Source organism: Pelmatolapia mariae, linkage group LG16_19 (genome assembly GCF_036321145.2).
Source record: "Pelmatolapia mariae isolate MD_Pm_ZW linkage group LG16_19, Pm_UMD_F_2, whole genome shotgun sequence".
Taxonomy (NCBI): Eukaryota; Metazoa; Chordata; class Actinopteri; order Cichliformes; family Cichlidae; genus Pelmatolapia; species Pelmatolapia mariae.
In genome coordinates, this window is record NC_086241.1 from 54,185,206 (window position 1) to 54,200,031 (window position 14,826).

At 42.4% G+C, this 14,826-nt stretch overlaps 1 protein-coding gene across 1 annotated transcript in view; it reads right to left on the minus strand.

Moving 5' to 3' along the window:
* The window catches only part of pacrg (PARK2 co-regulated), a 150,561-nt gene that overhangs the window by 120,466 nt on the left and 15,269 nt on the right, over window positions 1-14,826 (minus strand). The window contains exon 2 of the mRNA XM_063497714.1: window positions 6,849-6,983. Coding sequence (XP_063353784.1) covers window positions 6,849-6,983 — 135 coding nt within the window. The remainder of the gene's footprint in view (window positions 1-6,848; window positions 6,984-14,826) is intronic.

Here is a 14,826-nt window from a genome sequence, read left to right on the forward strand (position 1 = left end):
CCAAGCTATCCATGGCTCTTCCCATCTGTCTAGAAGGAATCACAATCCTATGTTTCCCTAAGAGAGTGCGTGGGCATTTGTTTTAGTCACCATCTGCACAGGGAAGCCAGCTGTGTGGGGTTGCATCTGGCGCTGGAGGCATGGGAGGCTAGGGGGGAAGACAGTAGCAGGGCCGGGATCAACAGGGTGTCCACAGGGATGATGTTAGCTTGGAGACGAGGAAACGAGCAGTGGGCCAAAGGGGAAGAGATTCTCAGTGACTCCAAAGATCACAAAAATGAATTAGAAGTTGATCGAGCCACTCTAAGACTTAATTTAGGCTGTGGCATGTGGGATGAGAAGAGATGCTCTGATTGGTCGGTTGCCTGCCACAGCGTTATGTTTGGAAGTTTTCCAAGATAAAGATCATTGCTGCTGGGAGTCAGGATCAGGAAGGTAAGGTGAGACAATACCGATCATCATGTAACTTCACCAAATTACTGCTATGTCAAAAAAAAAAAAAAACTTTCAGAAAGGATTTTTGAAAGTATTTGTAAAAATATTTGCAAAGTGTTTGCAGTATTTGCAAATGTGACATTGTCCACATAAATTTGTCCAAAAGTGCATACATTTCAAGAATAAAAACCAGAAAATCACATAAAACCAGGTTAAAAAACACTGTTCAGTTTTGTTGACACATTCAGTTGAATGCTTTTACAGAGGGGATTTTGGAAATAGCTTTTTATCGCTTAGGAATCAAACGTGTTATAAATAAGGTGGTGAACAGTATGCAACAAGCCTCTCTGTAAAAACTGTGGAAATATAAACGGGTATAAAACTGGAGGGTTTAGAGTAAGTGGTGCTGAAGTGGACATTTGTGGCTCAGAGTCTGAGAAAAAATAAATTTTGAGATGACATCTTTTAGAGATATGCATTGTTAAAATGCATCATTTCACTGGAAACTAAAAGAAATGAATAACAGACATCACTATGAAACATCTTCAGATAATTTCTTGCATTGCATGATTTCTAAATGTTTATGTCTAACCATGCAAATAGTAACTTATTAAATACGTACAATCCAGCAATTTTCTTAACTACTTAATTTAGGGTCTCAGGAGAGCTGGAGCCTTTCCCAGCTGACAGGTCACCAGTCAACTGTAGGCAAATTATGCACTGACATTTGTGAACTGAAAAAGCTCAACAGACAAAGCCCAGTAAAATATAATACACATGTGAATTCTGGATTTCTTTCATCTTATAGCCCAAAATTAAACAGTGCATCTAAAAACAATGTTTTTCTCCTTAATATTTTGGCTTACATTTGCATGGCCATAACTCTGAGTCCTGTATAGGACCCAGAGGAAGGACCAAAGAGCTAAACAGCTTTATACTGAGTCATATTGTAAGTCATCTTCTGAAATAAAAGTATCTCCAATGATCCACCATTTTCTCCCAAAATCCATTTTTCCTATTGTCTCATATCACAGCAAGAGTGGAAGGCCCACAGGCTAAACAACCATCATCAGCTTCACGCGGCGTTCGTCTGCTATGAGTAATGGCTCAGGGCGGCAGGCGGTGTAGCAGTTCAAGATCCACAGACAAGCTCTCTCTCTACTGGATGCCTCCATTCCAACAGTCCCCCTCATTCCTGCAGTCACACCAGCAGCATGGAGGTGGTGCAGCTCATCGGGCTTCTTCCCAGCAGTCATTCGGCAATTCTTTCCCTCCAGGGAGGCAGCCCATGCACATCTTGATGGTTAGCCAGCGTTGTTGGTTGGAGGCCTTTTCCTTCCACCTCCTTCATCTACTCCTCCTTTCTCTTCTCGTCTCTCATTTTTCAGCGAGGATGCATGCTGCTTTTTCCACTTCTCTAATCTAAACTCCCTCTTTCTCTCTTCTCTCTCCTCTCAGTGAAAGCCCAGGGGGGCTTGTTCATATTCTCTCCTCTTATTGTGTTTCATCTCTTTCCTTATGACACAGAACTATCCCCCCAGAGTATCCAGCTTTCAGCCAGGGAGCTGTAGAAAACGCATGGTTAACCCCATTTTATTCTGTCTATTCAAAGGTTCCCTGACAAAGCTCTAGTGCCCACAGCAGATAAGACATCATTGCCAAGAAGCAGAAAGGGAGGTATGGTATGCATTCACCAAAATTAAAGAGAAGGTCATTTTCTGCAAAAGGAGCAGTATTTCCAAGCAAGATGTTGCACCATAATGTGCATCTTAAAAAACAATGGAAAAGCCCACTTGCTGAAGCGTATTTATGAAACAGCTGTTGGGGAAGTGCTTTGCTGCCGTATTTCTGGCTGGGAAAAGTATTTGCTCTTAGATGGGTTACTTTAAGGTTTCTAATGTCTGAATAAAACTTCAGTGGATAATTTTAGCATCATGCTACAGTAACCTTCTGTCAATGATAATCTGAGACATGAAAACTATGAATCATGTAATAGCTAATTTAGGTGCGAGACAGTGGAACAAATGCCATAGCCTTATATACTGCTGGTGCACACGCAGACTGTGTTTCACTTTGCTATTAAATAAGTGAAAAATCATCAGCAGTTCACTAAATTGACTCCCAAGAATAAGAATACACCGATAATATGTAATACAGTTGTCAAAAAGAGGGGGTTATCAACTATAAGGTATGACACATAAAAATGCAAATAGTTAGATGGTATAAAAAGAGGATGTGCAGGGAGGAAGCCTCCTTTCCACTGCTGTATCTGCAATGACCTCATCTCTCGTGCACCCCACTCTTTTTCCCGTGCTCTTTTTTCATTCTCTGTCTATCTTTCATTTGTATCAAGCGCGCACTCCCACTGCATCTCTCAAGCACATGCACCCTCATCCTCGGTCACCCTAACCACCTCATTTCTCCAGCCCTCCCTCTTCTCCAACTCTCACTCTGTGCGTAATTCAATCATCCCAAGGAGATGGATATCCGTCCCCTAGGAGCGCTTACGCTCTCCATTTCCTAAAGCGCTTGATCAGATTAATTGATTGTCCCCTCCCCATACCCACCACCAGCATCTCTGCGCCCCCTTATACTGGCCGAAGTCAGTGTGGTGGCGGAGGACGAGCAGAAATCAGGTTTGCATTGATATTTTTATAAAATGGCTTTTTCCTCCTGCCCCTAGTCAGGCCTTGTAAAAGGACAAAAGGGAATAGATAAAGTAGATGGGCTGGGAGAGGGGAGGGGGCAGACAAGCATGATTTAAAAAAAAAAAAAAGGAGAATAAAACAACAACCCGGAAGCATACAAGAGAAACACAGAGCTGAACATAAGATCAAGGGACAAGATAAAACAGATAAGCGATCAATGAAATGAAATATACAAGACTGTTTAGGGGGTTTATAGTACATGTGAGGTGAACGCGTGTGCATGTATCTGAGTGCCACGATGTCTGGCTGTAAGCCTGCAGAGCACAGCGGAGGGTAGAGATGGGGAGTCAAACCAAGCCCCGCAGGGAACGCAGGAAGACCTCAACTCATCCATTATAACTGAGAGCCAAACGGCTGCCATGTCTCCTGATTGCTGAGTCCCTGTGGAGCTCTCTCTCTCTCTCTTTGTCTCCCTCTCTCTGTTCCCTCTCTTTCTCTGTCGCTCTCTTTTTGGCACCAGGGATCGCTGTAGATTACAGTGCTGTTCCAGGCCTTTGGCTGCTATGTTATGGCAGTGGCCAAATACAAGCACAAACCATACAAGCACTCATGCACACACACACACACACACAACACGGCACACAAACACACAGGCACACAAAAACACATAGACAGGGATAGGAACTCGCTCGACACTCTCTTATCTACCTGCCGCACATGTTCCCCATACGTGTAAAGCTTTTACCTGAGCGCCCCATTACAGCTGAGGCTTTTACCTCTGGAGAGCCAAATTACCTTTCAGATACAACCTTCCCTTTTTCAACTTGCCCTTGACATTTGGTTCACTTGCTTTCCCCCTGAACATATAGACTCAACCACACATTATAAAGCCACACATACACCGGCAAGCTACACATACAGTCACAAAGCTGCACGTCTCTGTGATCATAATGGATCACCCGCGCCTAATAATTCCCACGCATTTATAAGAAGTTTTGTTCTTCAGTTAACCAACTACTCCTTAAAAACCCAATTACACACTTTTTAAAATATGAACATTCATTTATATGAAGACCTGTTAAATTATTTGGTTGGTTTGGAGCCCATTCCCCTGTGAGTGAACGCTATAATCTGCAGTTATGCACAGCAGTGCTCACAATTCCACACTGCCCGACCAGCGAGATGTGGAGGAGAGTTTTATCTATTGAGTCACTCTTGAAGAAAGCATTTAGTGAGTGAAAGAGACATTCTTTTAGCGGTACTTGAACCGACTAAAAGGAAAGCATGAGTGAATTCTGGTCTGACATTTCACAGTTAACAGCAAAGAAGTTTCCAAAAGTCAAAAACACCAACCTGCTTTATTTCACAACAGTGTGTAAAAAGTAAGTTAGAGTCTCCTCTCTGATTTCTAACTGTCAAAGGAGTCACATGCATTGTTGTAGCATAAAAGTACTCTAATTAGCTGGCTAAATAGGGAAAATCCAAGTACTAATAAAAATGTAAAAACAACAACAACAAACAAACAAACCAAAACAACAAAGAAGAAGAGGTTAAAGGCAAAATCTAAAATATTTTTTTCAAATAAGCTTCATGTTCATGATGAACAATCGCACAAAAATGTCTGATCACAGGAGCAAAACTGGGAGTAGTTATTGTTTTATTCTGGATTTATACACGTAGGAAAACCAGTAGTGGGAATAGCCCCCTCTTCGCTGCCACGTAGCAATGTTTGGGAAACAAAATGTTTTGCCAGTAAGTTATGACATATCTGATTTTCCACCAGAATATTAACTCATGCAACTGCCTACAGCCCCAGCGCCGGGCTACTACACTGTAAGAGGAGAAATGTTAATAACGTGTAGCTGGTGATTCATTGAGAGGCCAGTAACACATGCTGCTCACCCTGCTGCTCAGAAAGACTATGACTATGTACTGTAAGTGGAAATAGGGAAAAAAGGAACTACCTGTCTGCACCTTTACAAGCGAAATGCTGGTATTGATGGCAAAGATTTGTTTGGCTGTGCATGAAGCCTGTTTGTCTATTTTGTGGTCAATTTGAGAAGTGAGTGGCGTTGATGTTTGCTGCTTTGCAGAGGTAAATAAGCATAACAAATCTTTGTAGGGGGCTTGAACTGCTGACCTGAATGCACAGACTAATCAGCTGACAGTAGAAGCTGATATGTACAGCATACACATATATGCTCACAGTCTGTATACATGAGCACACAAGCTAAATAAACACACCAGTCATTTTTCTTTGCGAAAGGCTCTCTCTGTTTCTTACCTTCCCCAGACTTTTTATTTGCTAGGGGGCTGTGTTTTCAGACTGGGATTGATCCTGAGCTGCCGTCTTGAACCCGTGCCCCGAGGGCAGCTCAGTGCAAACACGCAGCAACCCCTCTCCACTTACTCCGATCATAGCTACACTTTTTGTTATAGTATACCCACACATACAGTGCAACATGGGCTGCCTCCAGTAAACAAGAGGCTGGCTAAAATGAGTCATATTCAGCAGGTTTCCCAGACATGGATTAAAGCTAGTCCTGGACTAAAAGATCACTTCAGGAAAGCCAAAACGAACATAACCGCCAAAGATGCTTCAAAGTGCAAGCCCTAAGTGTGAACGAGCACCCAGGAAAACCCTTCTCTTACCGAGGATTTAAAAAATGATGAGGCTGTGTGTAAGTGCTGGGAGGGAGGATCAATAAGCATAACAGCAGCACTGGGTATGACAGCAACAATTACATACACCACATCCCATTTACTGAGTGTTTTTTTCATCGGCAAAACACAAAAGAAATCCATTATTTTTTTTCCAAACACATAGATTCATTTGAACACTTTACATAAATAATTCATTCAAAGGGAGATGCTTTTACAGTGTTTTCACCTGAAGACAGACAGCTAACTAGCAAGAAAGCTCACTCACTCACCCACCCACCTCTCCTTCTCCCTTTGAAGTAGGAAAAAAAGAAAGAGGAAGGGGGCATAATTTGCTTGATTCATTTATCATTGCTTACTATGAATAAATGCCATTAAGCATAGCGGCTGCATGCAGTTGTGAAGTTATGGAATAGCTGGCAGCATAGTGGGAGCTGAAATAAAGCAACATGGTGATTAGAAAAAACAAAAACAAAAACGCATCAATCCTACCCACGCTGCAACGGTTCAGAGCGGAGTGTTGAAACACACATATACAATAAACTTGCAAATGCATACACAGTCACTCCCTGAGTTTTTGCTGCGACTGCCCTGAGTTCCTATGGAGTTTGTGATTGATGGATTCTCTGACTGGTGCTGTGGGACAGGTGAAGCCTTTCGAGTGAGCTAATCTACACTGCCTCCTACAGGATAACAGCCCACACTGGGCCCGTGAATATGTGAGAAACTGTCATCTTCACCTCAGCCGAGTCGATAATGATGACGATAAATGGTGTTTGCACAGCACTTATCAAGTCTTCAGATTCAACCGTCACATGTATTTGACAGCAAGGATGGTTTGAAACATTAGACAGTGCAAAAAAAAAAAAAAGCCTTTAGTTGTATTTCATTCCAGAATTGGGATTGTTGGGGTTATTATCAAAGGATGGCCTTGCTGAGGTTGTCAAGACTTTAATTTGCTGCTATTAGCTTTGTATTGCTCCCAAAGGTTATTTAAAGTATCTTTTTTTTTCTGACATACACCGTTACAGCCTTTGCTTCAATACATTAGATTGTGAAAACCACAAGGATAAGTCATCTCTTATCAGAGTGTAGCGTCCCTACCTTCCATGCAATACTGTTCCCTCGGTTTTCATGTTTCACTGCAATCGGAAGCTCTCCACGCTCGTAGTATTTGCGGAATGTGCTTGGTTTGGCAGGGCACTCATGAAAAACCCTGGAAGCTCTGGGACCCACCACCTGGTCAGGCAGAAAAGAGAAAATGGTAATTAAGAGAAAGGAGCAAAATAAAGATTTAAACAGAAGGAGACATGCACAGCGAGTGAGAGTGTTGTTTTATGAAATCAGAATTGACTGTGTTTTCTCCTACAAGAATAGAATCACTCCCACTGCCTTTTCTTTAAAGTAATTCGGGGAGACACATGTGCCTGCTCTTCTGCTCCTCCAAGGAAGGCAAAACACTGAGCGAGTGTGTGCGTTTGTGTGTGTCTGCATTGGCCATGTAGCCAGAGGCACTGCCAGAGGCATTGTTAGGATCATCTTTTCTCTGCCTCCATATTGGATATGTGCTATTACTGTGCCACTGAAAGCCAATGGGACTCCTAACACATCAGCCACAGTGTCTGCCACTATTGCTGTGGGAGCCATTGATGGTGGCGCCACATAAGATATGTAAGTAAATGCAACACCCCTACAAAAGAGAGCAAGTAGAGAAAATTATTTTTTAACAATTTCCATGTAGAGCTGTGCCGGTGGATGATGATCTCTGGGGACTGACCATGCTTGGCGTGACTGCAGATAGCTGGCCAATCACAGCAACTTTCCCATTAATCCATTCAGTTAAGATTATCATTATTATTATCAGATTAACATAAAATTTAATATGCCTGACTGTAGTCATTTGTGACAACGGCGTGGACACGCACGGTAACACGCTCACACCTCTGCGATCTTTGATGTGTTCCCCTCATCTCAAAATAAGAGACAACAGCCTTTCTGTCCTGTGTATTTACAGAGATGCTAGTTTAGCCCAACTACTAAAGTTTGTTCCACCGAATGTGTGTGTGGGGAAAGAATAGTAAAGAGTTTTATCACACCTATATAAAAACAGGCTGAATGACTTAGCAGTACTATAGACCTAAAGACAAATAAGCATAAAAAAGCCATGTTTAATATTATGACTTTACATGGTCTTTTGATATTCATCTGTTTATGGTCACTAATTACAATAGACTGAATTGCTGAATAATTCATCTCTGTGAATGGGGCTCTCCTGCTGGCATATCCTCACGTGTTTCTCATCACGCTGGCAAATAATCTCCCCACGGTCTCTCTCTTTCTTTCTCTATTTCTCTCTCTCTCTCTCACACACACACACATACACACACACACACACAAACACAGGCTGTGTGTGGGTTTTCTTGTGTTTGGGCTACACAGTGTGTATTATAGAGGGTGGGTAGTGCTACCATAATGGGTAGAGATTAAAAACATCCCCCTCCCTGGCAACACTAGCACTGGGTACTGGCGATCACACAGGGGGGCGATAAGGCTATGAAGGAGATCGCCCCAGCCCTAGTCCCATGTTACAGTACAACTGGGACACAAGAAATTGAACTTTTTCATAGCCTATTATTGTTTTCATAGGTGACACATATTTTGGGGACTTCAAAATATCATCTCAGTGATATGAGTGGAGAAACTATTTAAGCTGAAGCAGCTGGATTTGTTAAATCTTACAATAATGATCGCCGTATATGTATGTGTTTGTATGTATCCTGTCTTTCTTTTATTGGATGGGCAAATCTGAAGGAAACTTTGCACAAACATTGTTAAACAACATCTGTAGGGTTTACAAAATGTGTTGTGATTCCAGATTTTTTGATTTTCATATATATTATGTTCATCTCATTACCTCCCCTGTGAATGGTTCATTTTTTGATTGCATTTGTTTGTTTATAGTTAAGACTAAAATATTACACCTTTGCAACAACACAGTGTAGTGGATGAATGGCAGAAAGCCAGAGTCACTATTTTCCCCATCTGTGTCCCTTGTGTGCATTCCTTGCCATCTGTGTCACACTGCCACATGACTGTCAGATGTGTGGATGTCATTAATCCTCAGATTACCACTCTTGGAGGAGCTGTATTATGCCACAGAGACCCACACACAGAAAAGTGGGTCTGGGATGTGTTATCTTTGGCAGGACATCCTCAGATGGGGGTCCAACTTGACAGATTTTAAAGAGGATCCGAGCTATTACACGCTACTCAAAGTTTTCATGTTACATCACTCACTAGTGTTGCCTGTTGGTGACTTGAGTTCAATTTAAATACTAGAAGGGCACTAGGATAGCGTATCCTTCACCAAGGCCAATGAGTTCACCAAGCTTCATGAATTTCAGCCTGGTAGGTTTTGCATAATCTTGCTGACAGACAATCAAACTGCACCGAAAACATACCTCTGCCTGGCTCTCGCAGGACTATAAAAAAATTACAACTCCAAATGTATCTCAGTAAAACTGCCACCAAGGAATGATGCAACGTGGATCAAACTTTAAGCTGCGCGTGCAATACGATGTAGTGGGTGCCAGGATCAATAGACTCTAGAGAAACAAAAAAGAGAAACTACCGTGAGGGACCCCAGGTGAGTGTCATCGAGCGCTCAGTGCATTTAAACAGCCCTAATGCACCGTGGGATTGCAGCACAGTCATTTCAAATGAATCCGTTTGGAGCATTTGTTTACCATGCCAGGGAATACTGAATAATATTATGCTGATTAATAGGCACAGGTTTGTATACCTGCAGGAAAAAGACAACCCAAACAAAATGTCTGTGACTAACAATGCATGTAAAACACAAGAAAAGGCACTCTGCAGTACTGCTGCTCTACTACTCTTAAGGAATCCCAGCAAACACGTATACCTATTATCAGGCTGTTATTTTGAGTTTAAATTCAGTTACATTACCATAAATGTTACCTATTGTTTCGAATAATCCCATCAACAGTGCCCTTATAAAGAGACTTTTCCTTTTTATTAGACTCAAAACCAATTAGTCTATAATTGCTTGGATTGCTTTAACTTAGCATTTTCATGAATAGAAAGTGTCAGCTGGCCTCATTAGAATTTTATTTCTGCCTTGTCACATCATATAAGTTAATACAACACTGGAATTGTTGTTTCATTTAGACTCTGAAGCACACACCACTATTATCTGTTTGCCTTCTCTCTCTCTTTTTTGTGTGTGCTTTCTCATTCTCTTCACTGTTGGAGTTTTTTTTTTTTTTCCTTTTTTCCAGCTGAGGAAATAGCTGAGGAAATAGGAAGCTGTAAGGCTTGCAAGATCACTGCTGCTCCAGCCTGCAGGAGTGACAAAGCGCTCATATCCAGGTAGCTATGGCGGTGGTTGAGCCACGCTGCACGGGGAGGCTAAAAATAGCTCAGACTGTCCAGCGAGGAGAGAATGAAGCCAGACTGCATTGACTGGCTGAGCAGCTTTTATGGTCAGGAATGATGACGCTGCAGTCAATTCAGTGGCCTGTGTTCATAGCTGAAGTGTTGCAAGCTTCACAGTCACCTCCCTGTTTTCTCTTCAATTATCATCACCGGCAGACAGTTCACATCAACATTCATATGCACGTGTGCATATGAATGTTGCCAAACACAGAAGCCCCTTCCCCTTTGTTACTGATATAGGCCACCATTCCCAGCAGCTTACAGAGAACTATAAGAGGAATAGCGTTGTGGGGAGATTACCACCTGCTGTCTTCCAGATGTCATTCCTGTTATTTGCCTGCTCCTTTTCTGCCATTTTTCAGAAGTGTTTCTAAAGCTTTTGTATGCTGTGAGGAAACCCACAAGAAATAACTAGCCACTAACTTTGTTTATCTCAATTTGACTCCTAACATATACTCTATGAGAAAAGCTATACAATCCTCACTTAAGCAACGTCTATGTGTGAGAAACTCTGTATATCTGCGAAAATGTGTTGATAAATTGTAAATATTAGCCTGGTCTTTTCTTCATTCTGTCATTTAGGTTTATCCTGCAATCAAAGTAAAAATAGTCATATAAGAACAGGATTTGATGTTATAGAAAATGTGAGAAACCTTCTTTGCAAACCTAAAATCATCCCTGTTCTAAAACACTGGCATAAACAGAAAAAAAAGAAAAAGAAAAGGCAGACAACAGGAGCCTATACATAGACCTGCACAAGCAGATAACCTCCCGCCCCTCTGTAGAGGCCATAAAGAGAGTCTGCAAGACGACAGACTACAGAACAGAGAGAGGTGGTGTAAGGCAATAAGTGTCTGTTTTGTGTGCCCCTGGAGCACATATCAGAGAGTCATAACAAGGCAGTGCTGGTCAGATGAGCTCCAGGCTGTCATTTCTCTCCTTCGTCTTCACTCTGCCTCCAGATCTGTTTCCTCCCTAATGCTGTTGTCCGCTCCAACTACATTCACCGTAAACCTGGCTGCCGTTAGAACCACCGAGGCAGTAAAGCACAAACACGCGCTCGCACACCACACATGCTGAGTTCCCCACGGGCAAGCCGAGCAGAGGTATGATTGAACAGCAGCAGGGCCTTGTGCTCCTGTCATTTATACAGGTGTCATCATGAGAAACAGAGATGCTCCCTCTAACCTTATTAGTATGGGACTTCAATGGTTCTCATAATGTTGACATACAGAGTGAAGTCGAGCACCCAAAAACAGGCAATATAGCAATATATGCGATATTGTATATTGTATAAAAATTATTTCCCAAGACATTTCTCAAATGGAGGTTATTTTGGTTCAGGAGTATTAGCATTTTTCCTTATCAAATAATCAGAAAAAACAGGAAAATGCATGGATGCCTGTCAAATAAGCTGACGCACTCATGGGCTTTATTGTACATGAAGCAATCGTGCTTACTGTTGCATCGCCTCTCAAAGGGCCATTCTGAGCCAAGAAAAATCCCAAAAATGAGAGATAAAGGTGATGCATGAGACAGCTACTGAAAATGCTGGAAAGAACTGGAATAAGAAAAACCAGAAAGACAGAGAAGAATATAAGGGATAGAAGCAGGAAGCAGGGGAAGGAGATGGAAGACTTGTGGATATGATAGGAAGAGGGAGACAGGGAGACAATAGGTGTGGCTCATCAATTCTGAGGGTGAGTTCAGCATGGCGGGGCTGCTGCAGTGTGTAGGTGATCCATCATTTTGCCTGGGCCTTCAGCTCCACCGCTCTCTCACATCTCTCCATCTCCAGCACCACCTTAAAACTCCCTTGAATTCTTCTGATAGATGTCTGGTGAAGGCCTGTCAATTATTGACAGCTCAGGATTGCCTTTGCTATTGCACTTCTTGGAATTCCTGAAATGTGGCTCATCTCCCATCACCTTTCTGCAATTTGCTGGGGGGAGAAAGGCATTTTGCTGCCTTGCATTTGTATGGGAACAAAGGTGCCACTGCACTTGCATCACCTGTTCACTGAAGGGAGTTAGGTAGTTGGTAGCTTTCTCACTTGCTCTTTCTCTCTCTCTGAATTTCCCGAGTGAGAAGTTATTGAAACCTACTTCCAAGCACAAGGCCGCTATTCCCGATGGAGGGTGCGGGGTAAGTGAGTCACAGAGGATGGAACAGAAAGGCCGAGGCTCTCCTGATAAGGTCAGCTTGCACATCGCTGCCACTGGCAACAAAATTAGCTTGTTTTTTTTTACAGAGCATTTTTCGCCGCCATATAGCCCAGCCGACTGCCTGCCCGCTGGTCACAAGGGATGCGAAGCTGGGTTACACATGCATACTTTAGTCTGAAAATTTAAATGAGCAAGAAGACAAAATAATGGAGGTATTTAGGCAGTTAGGGAGCCAGTGTTACACGGCCATGTCCAAGCAATCATTCAACACAATATTTCTGCTAACTCATTCCCTCTGCAGGGCAAAGCACAGACTGGTGGGAGGCAGATTCCTTTCAGAAGAATAAATGCACAATATTTGTGCAACACTTCATTAATTTCTCATGACCAAACAGCAAGTGCAGTGAGTTTCATTATGTGCAGAAATTAGCCGCGTTGCGAGAGACAAGGTCGGATGAGAACAAATGGGTAAAGAGGTCTCACTGGACGGGAAAACCACAGACTGATGAAAGGTAACAGACTCTTTTGTTCTGAGTCACAGGTACATAGAGGTGAGCTTTATTGTCATTGTGTCACAGGCGTTTGCGTCAACGATATCGTGCACACAGGCACAAGGGCAGGGATGTTTGTAATGAAAAATGACGACACGGCTAGGTAAAGACGGCACTACACGCCTCATGTCACTACAAAGACACGAGGATGAAACAGGTGACAGCCACCTACTATTGAACTGTGCTCGAGAGGGACAACTTTAAAGAAGAACTTCAAAAAGCATCGTCAGGCATTGAAGAGCGCCCCACTGTTTTCTGTCTCCTCTAGTTTAACCCCATCACTTAAAAGAACAGCACAGACACGGGGAGACGTTAAGGGGATGTGAAAGAAAGAGTTTGAGGTAGGAGTGCGAGAGGAGGAGTGTAAATGAAAGAGGAGCTGTGCGAGGGAGAGAAAAGAGAGCGAGCGAGACAGAGCAAGGGAGAGAGAGAGAGGGAGTGAGAATGCCCTGAGTATTTTCCATCTTCTCTGTGTGGCCCACTTATCAGCCAGGCAGCAGGGCAGCCTTGTGCTTATGGAGCCCTATTGGCTGATTCGTATCACCAAACCACAGTTGAGATGATGGCACACAGTGAATAAGCCTGCATGGAAAAGGCAGAAAATGTTAGCTCCTGCTCCTTGTTAAGTGAATGGAAAACCAAATGCACTGAGCCTGGGAGGTTAAACTTTAGAAAGGAAAGACCACGTGAATACTTATGGTGCAACACATATGCACAAGAGGTGTTGAACCCACATAAACCGTCATGCAGATGGACTCTAACAACTTTTATTTAAATATATCTTTTAGTGCTAGTTCTCATTTTTGCACTTTGGTGTTTGTTTCATTTGTTTAGCAAAATACAGAATAATAAAGATCAGGGGTGCAATGCTGATCAGAGTGATGCAGATGATTTTCTGAACATTTAATAATACAAGTGTTTTAAAATGGAAGGCAAACAAACAAAATTGACCAATATCTGTACCATCCTTTCATCTATTTTCCTATCCACTCATCCAATTAAGGGTCTTAATATTTAGTATTCCTTTTCATGTTTCATGTGTTCATGTTTCAGTATTAATGCCCTTTTGACTACTTCCCATTTCCCACCTGTGTCTAATGATCAGTCACTCCTGTGTGTGTATATATAGAAATGTCTTCCCGTTTGTTCTTTGTTTGCAGTCTGCTGAGCTACTTTGTTTCTGCTTCTTTGTTTGTGCATCCCCTTGGTGAATCTTAAGCTCCTTTTGTATGTTTTGAACTCCTGTTTCATGTTCAGTTGTGGACTTTGTTAAATTTTCGATTTTTGCAACATCAAAATGAAGAGCTTACGTTTTGTTCACTTTGTTTGCATCCGTCTCCTGCATGTAGGTCCACTCCAGCTTAATCCTGACATTTTCTAGCTATTTATTTCCACCTGTGTGCCACTTTATAAATGTTTGGATCCTTTGCTCATACCAAGGCTGCTGGCTTGTGGCTGGCTCTGAGTTGTGTATGTGTTTTAAATGTATGAAACTCATAAACAGAAATATGTGAGGCATCCCAGCTGGTCATCAGGCTGGATCAAGCAGTTGGAAATCAGCCATTCCCTCACAAACACAGATTCAGTTTACTGTAATTCAGATGACTGCATAGACTTTTACGTAACTGAGTCACTGTGACCACATCATTACACACACATACATGGAAACAAGCATATAAACATCTCTGTAAGACAAGCTGACTTTTTTTTATTTCTGACTGTTAAAAGAGCAGGACATGCGCTGATCCAATGCTGTGAGTTTACAGCTCCAATCAGTAACGACACCTGAAGGTATTAAAACACAGCTCAAGGCCGTGAAATTAATGACACACACAAGAGGACCTATAGATCCCTTCCATTGCCACTTCTGCTGCCGAGAATCAGGAATTTGACTCTCCTCCCAGTTTT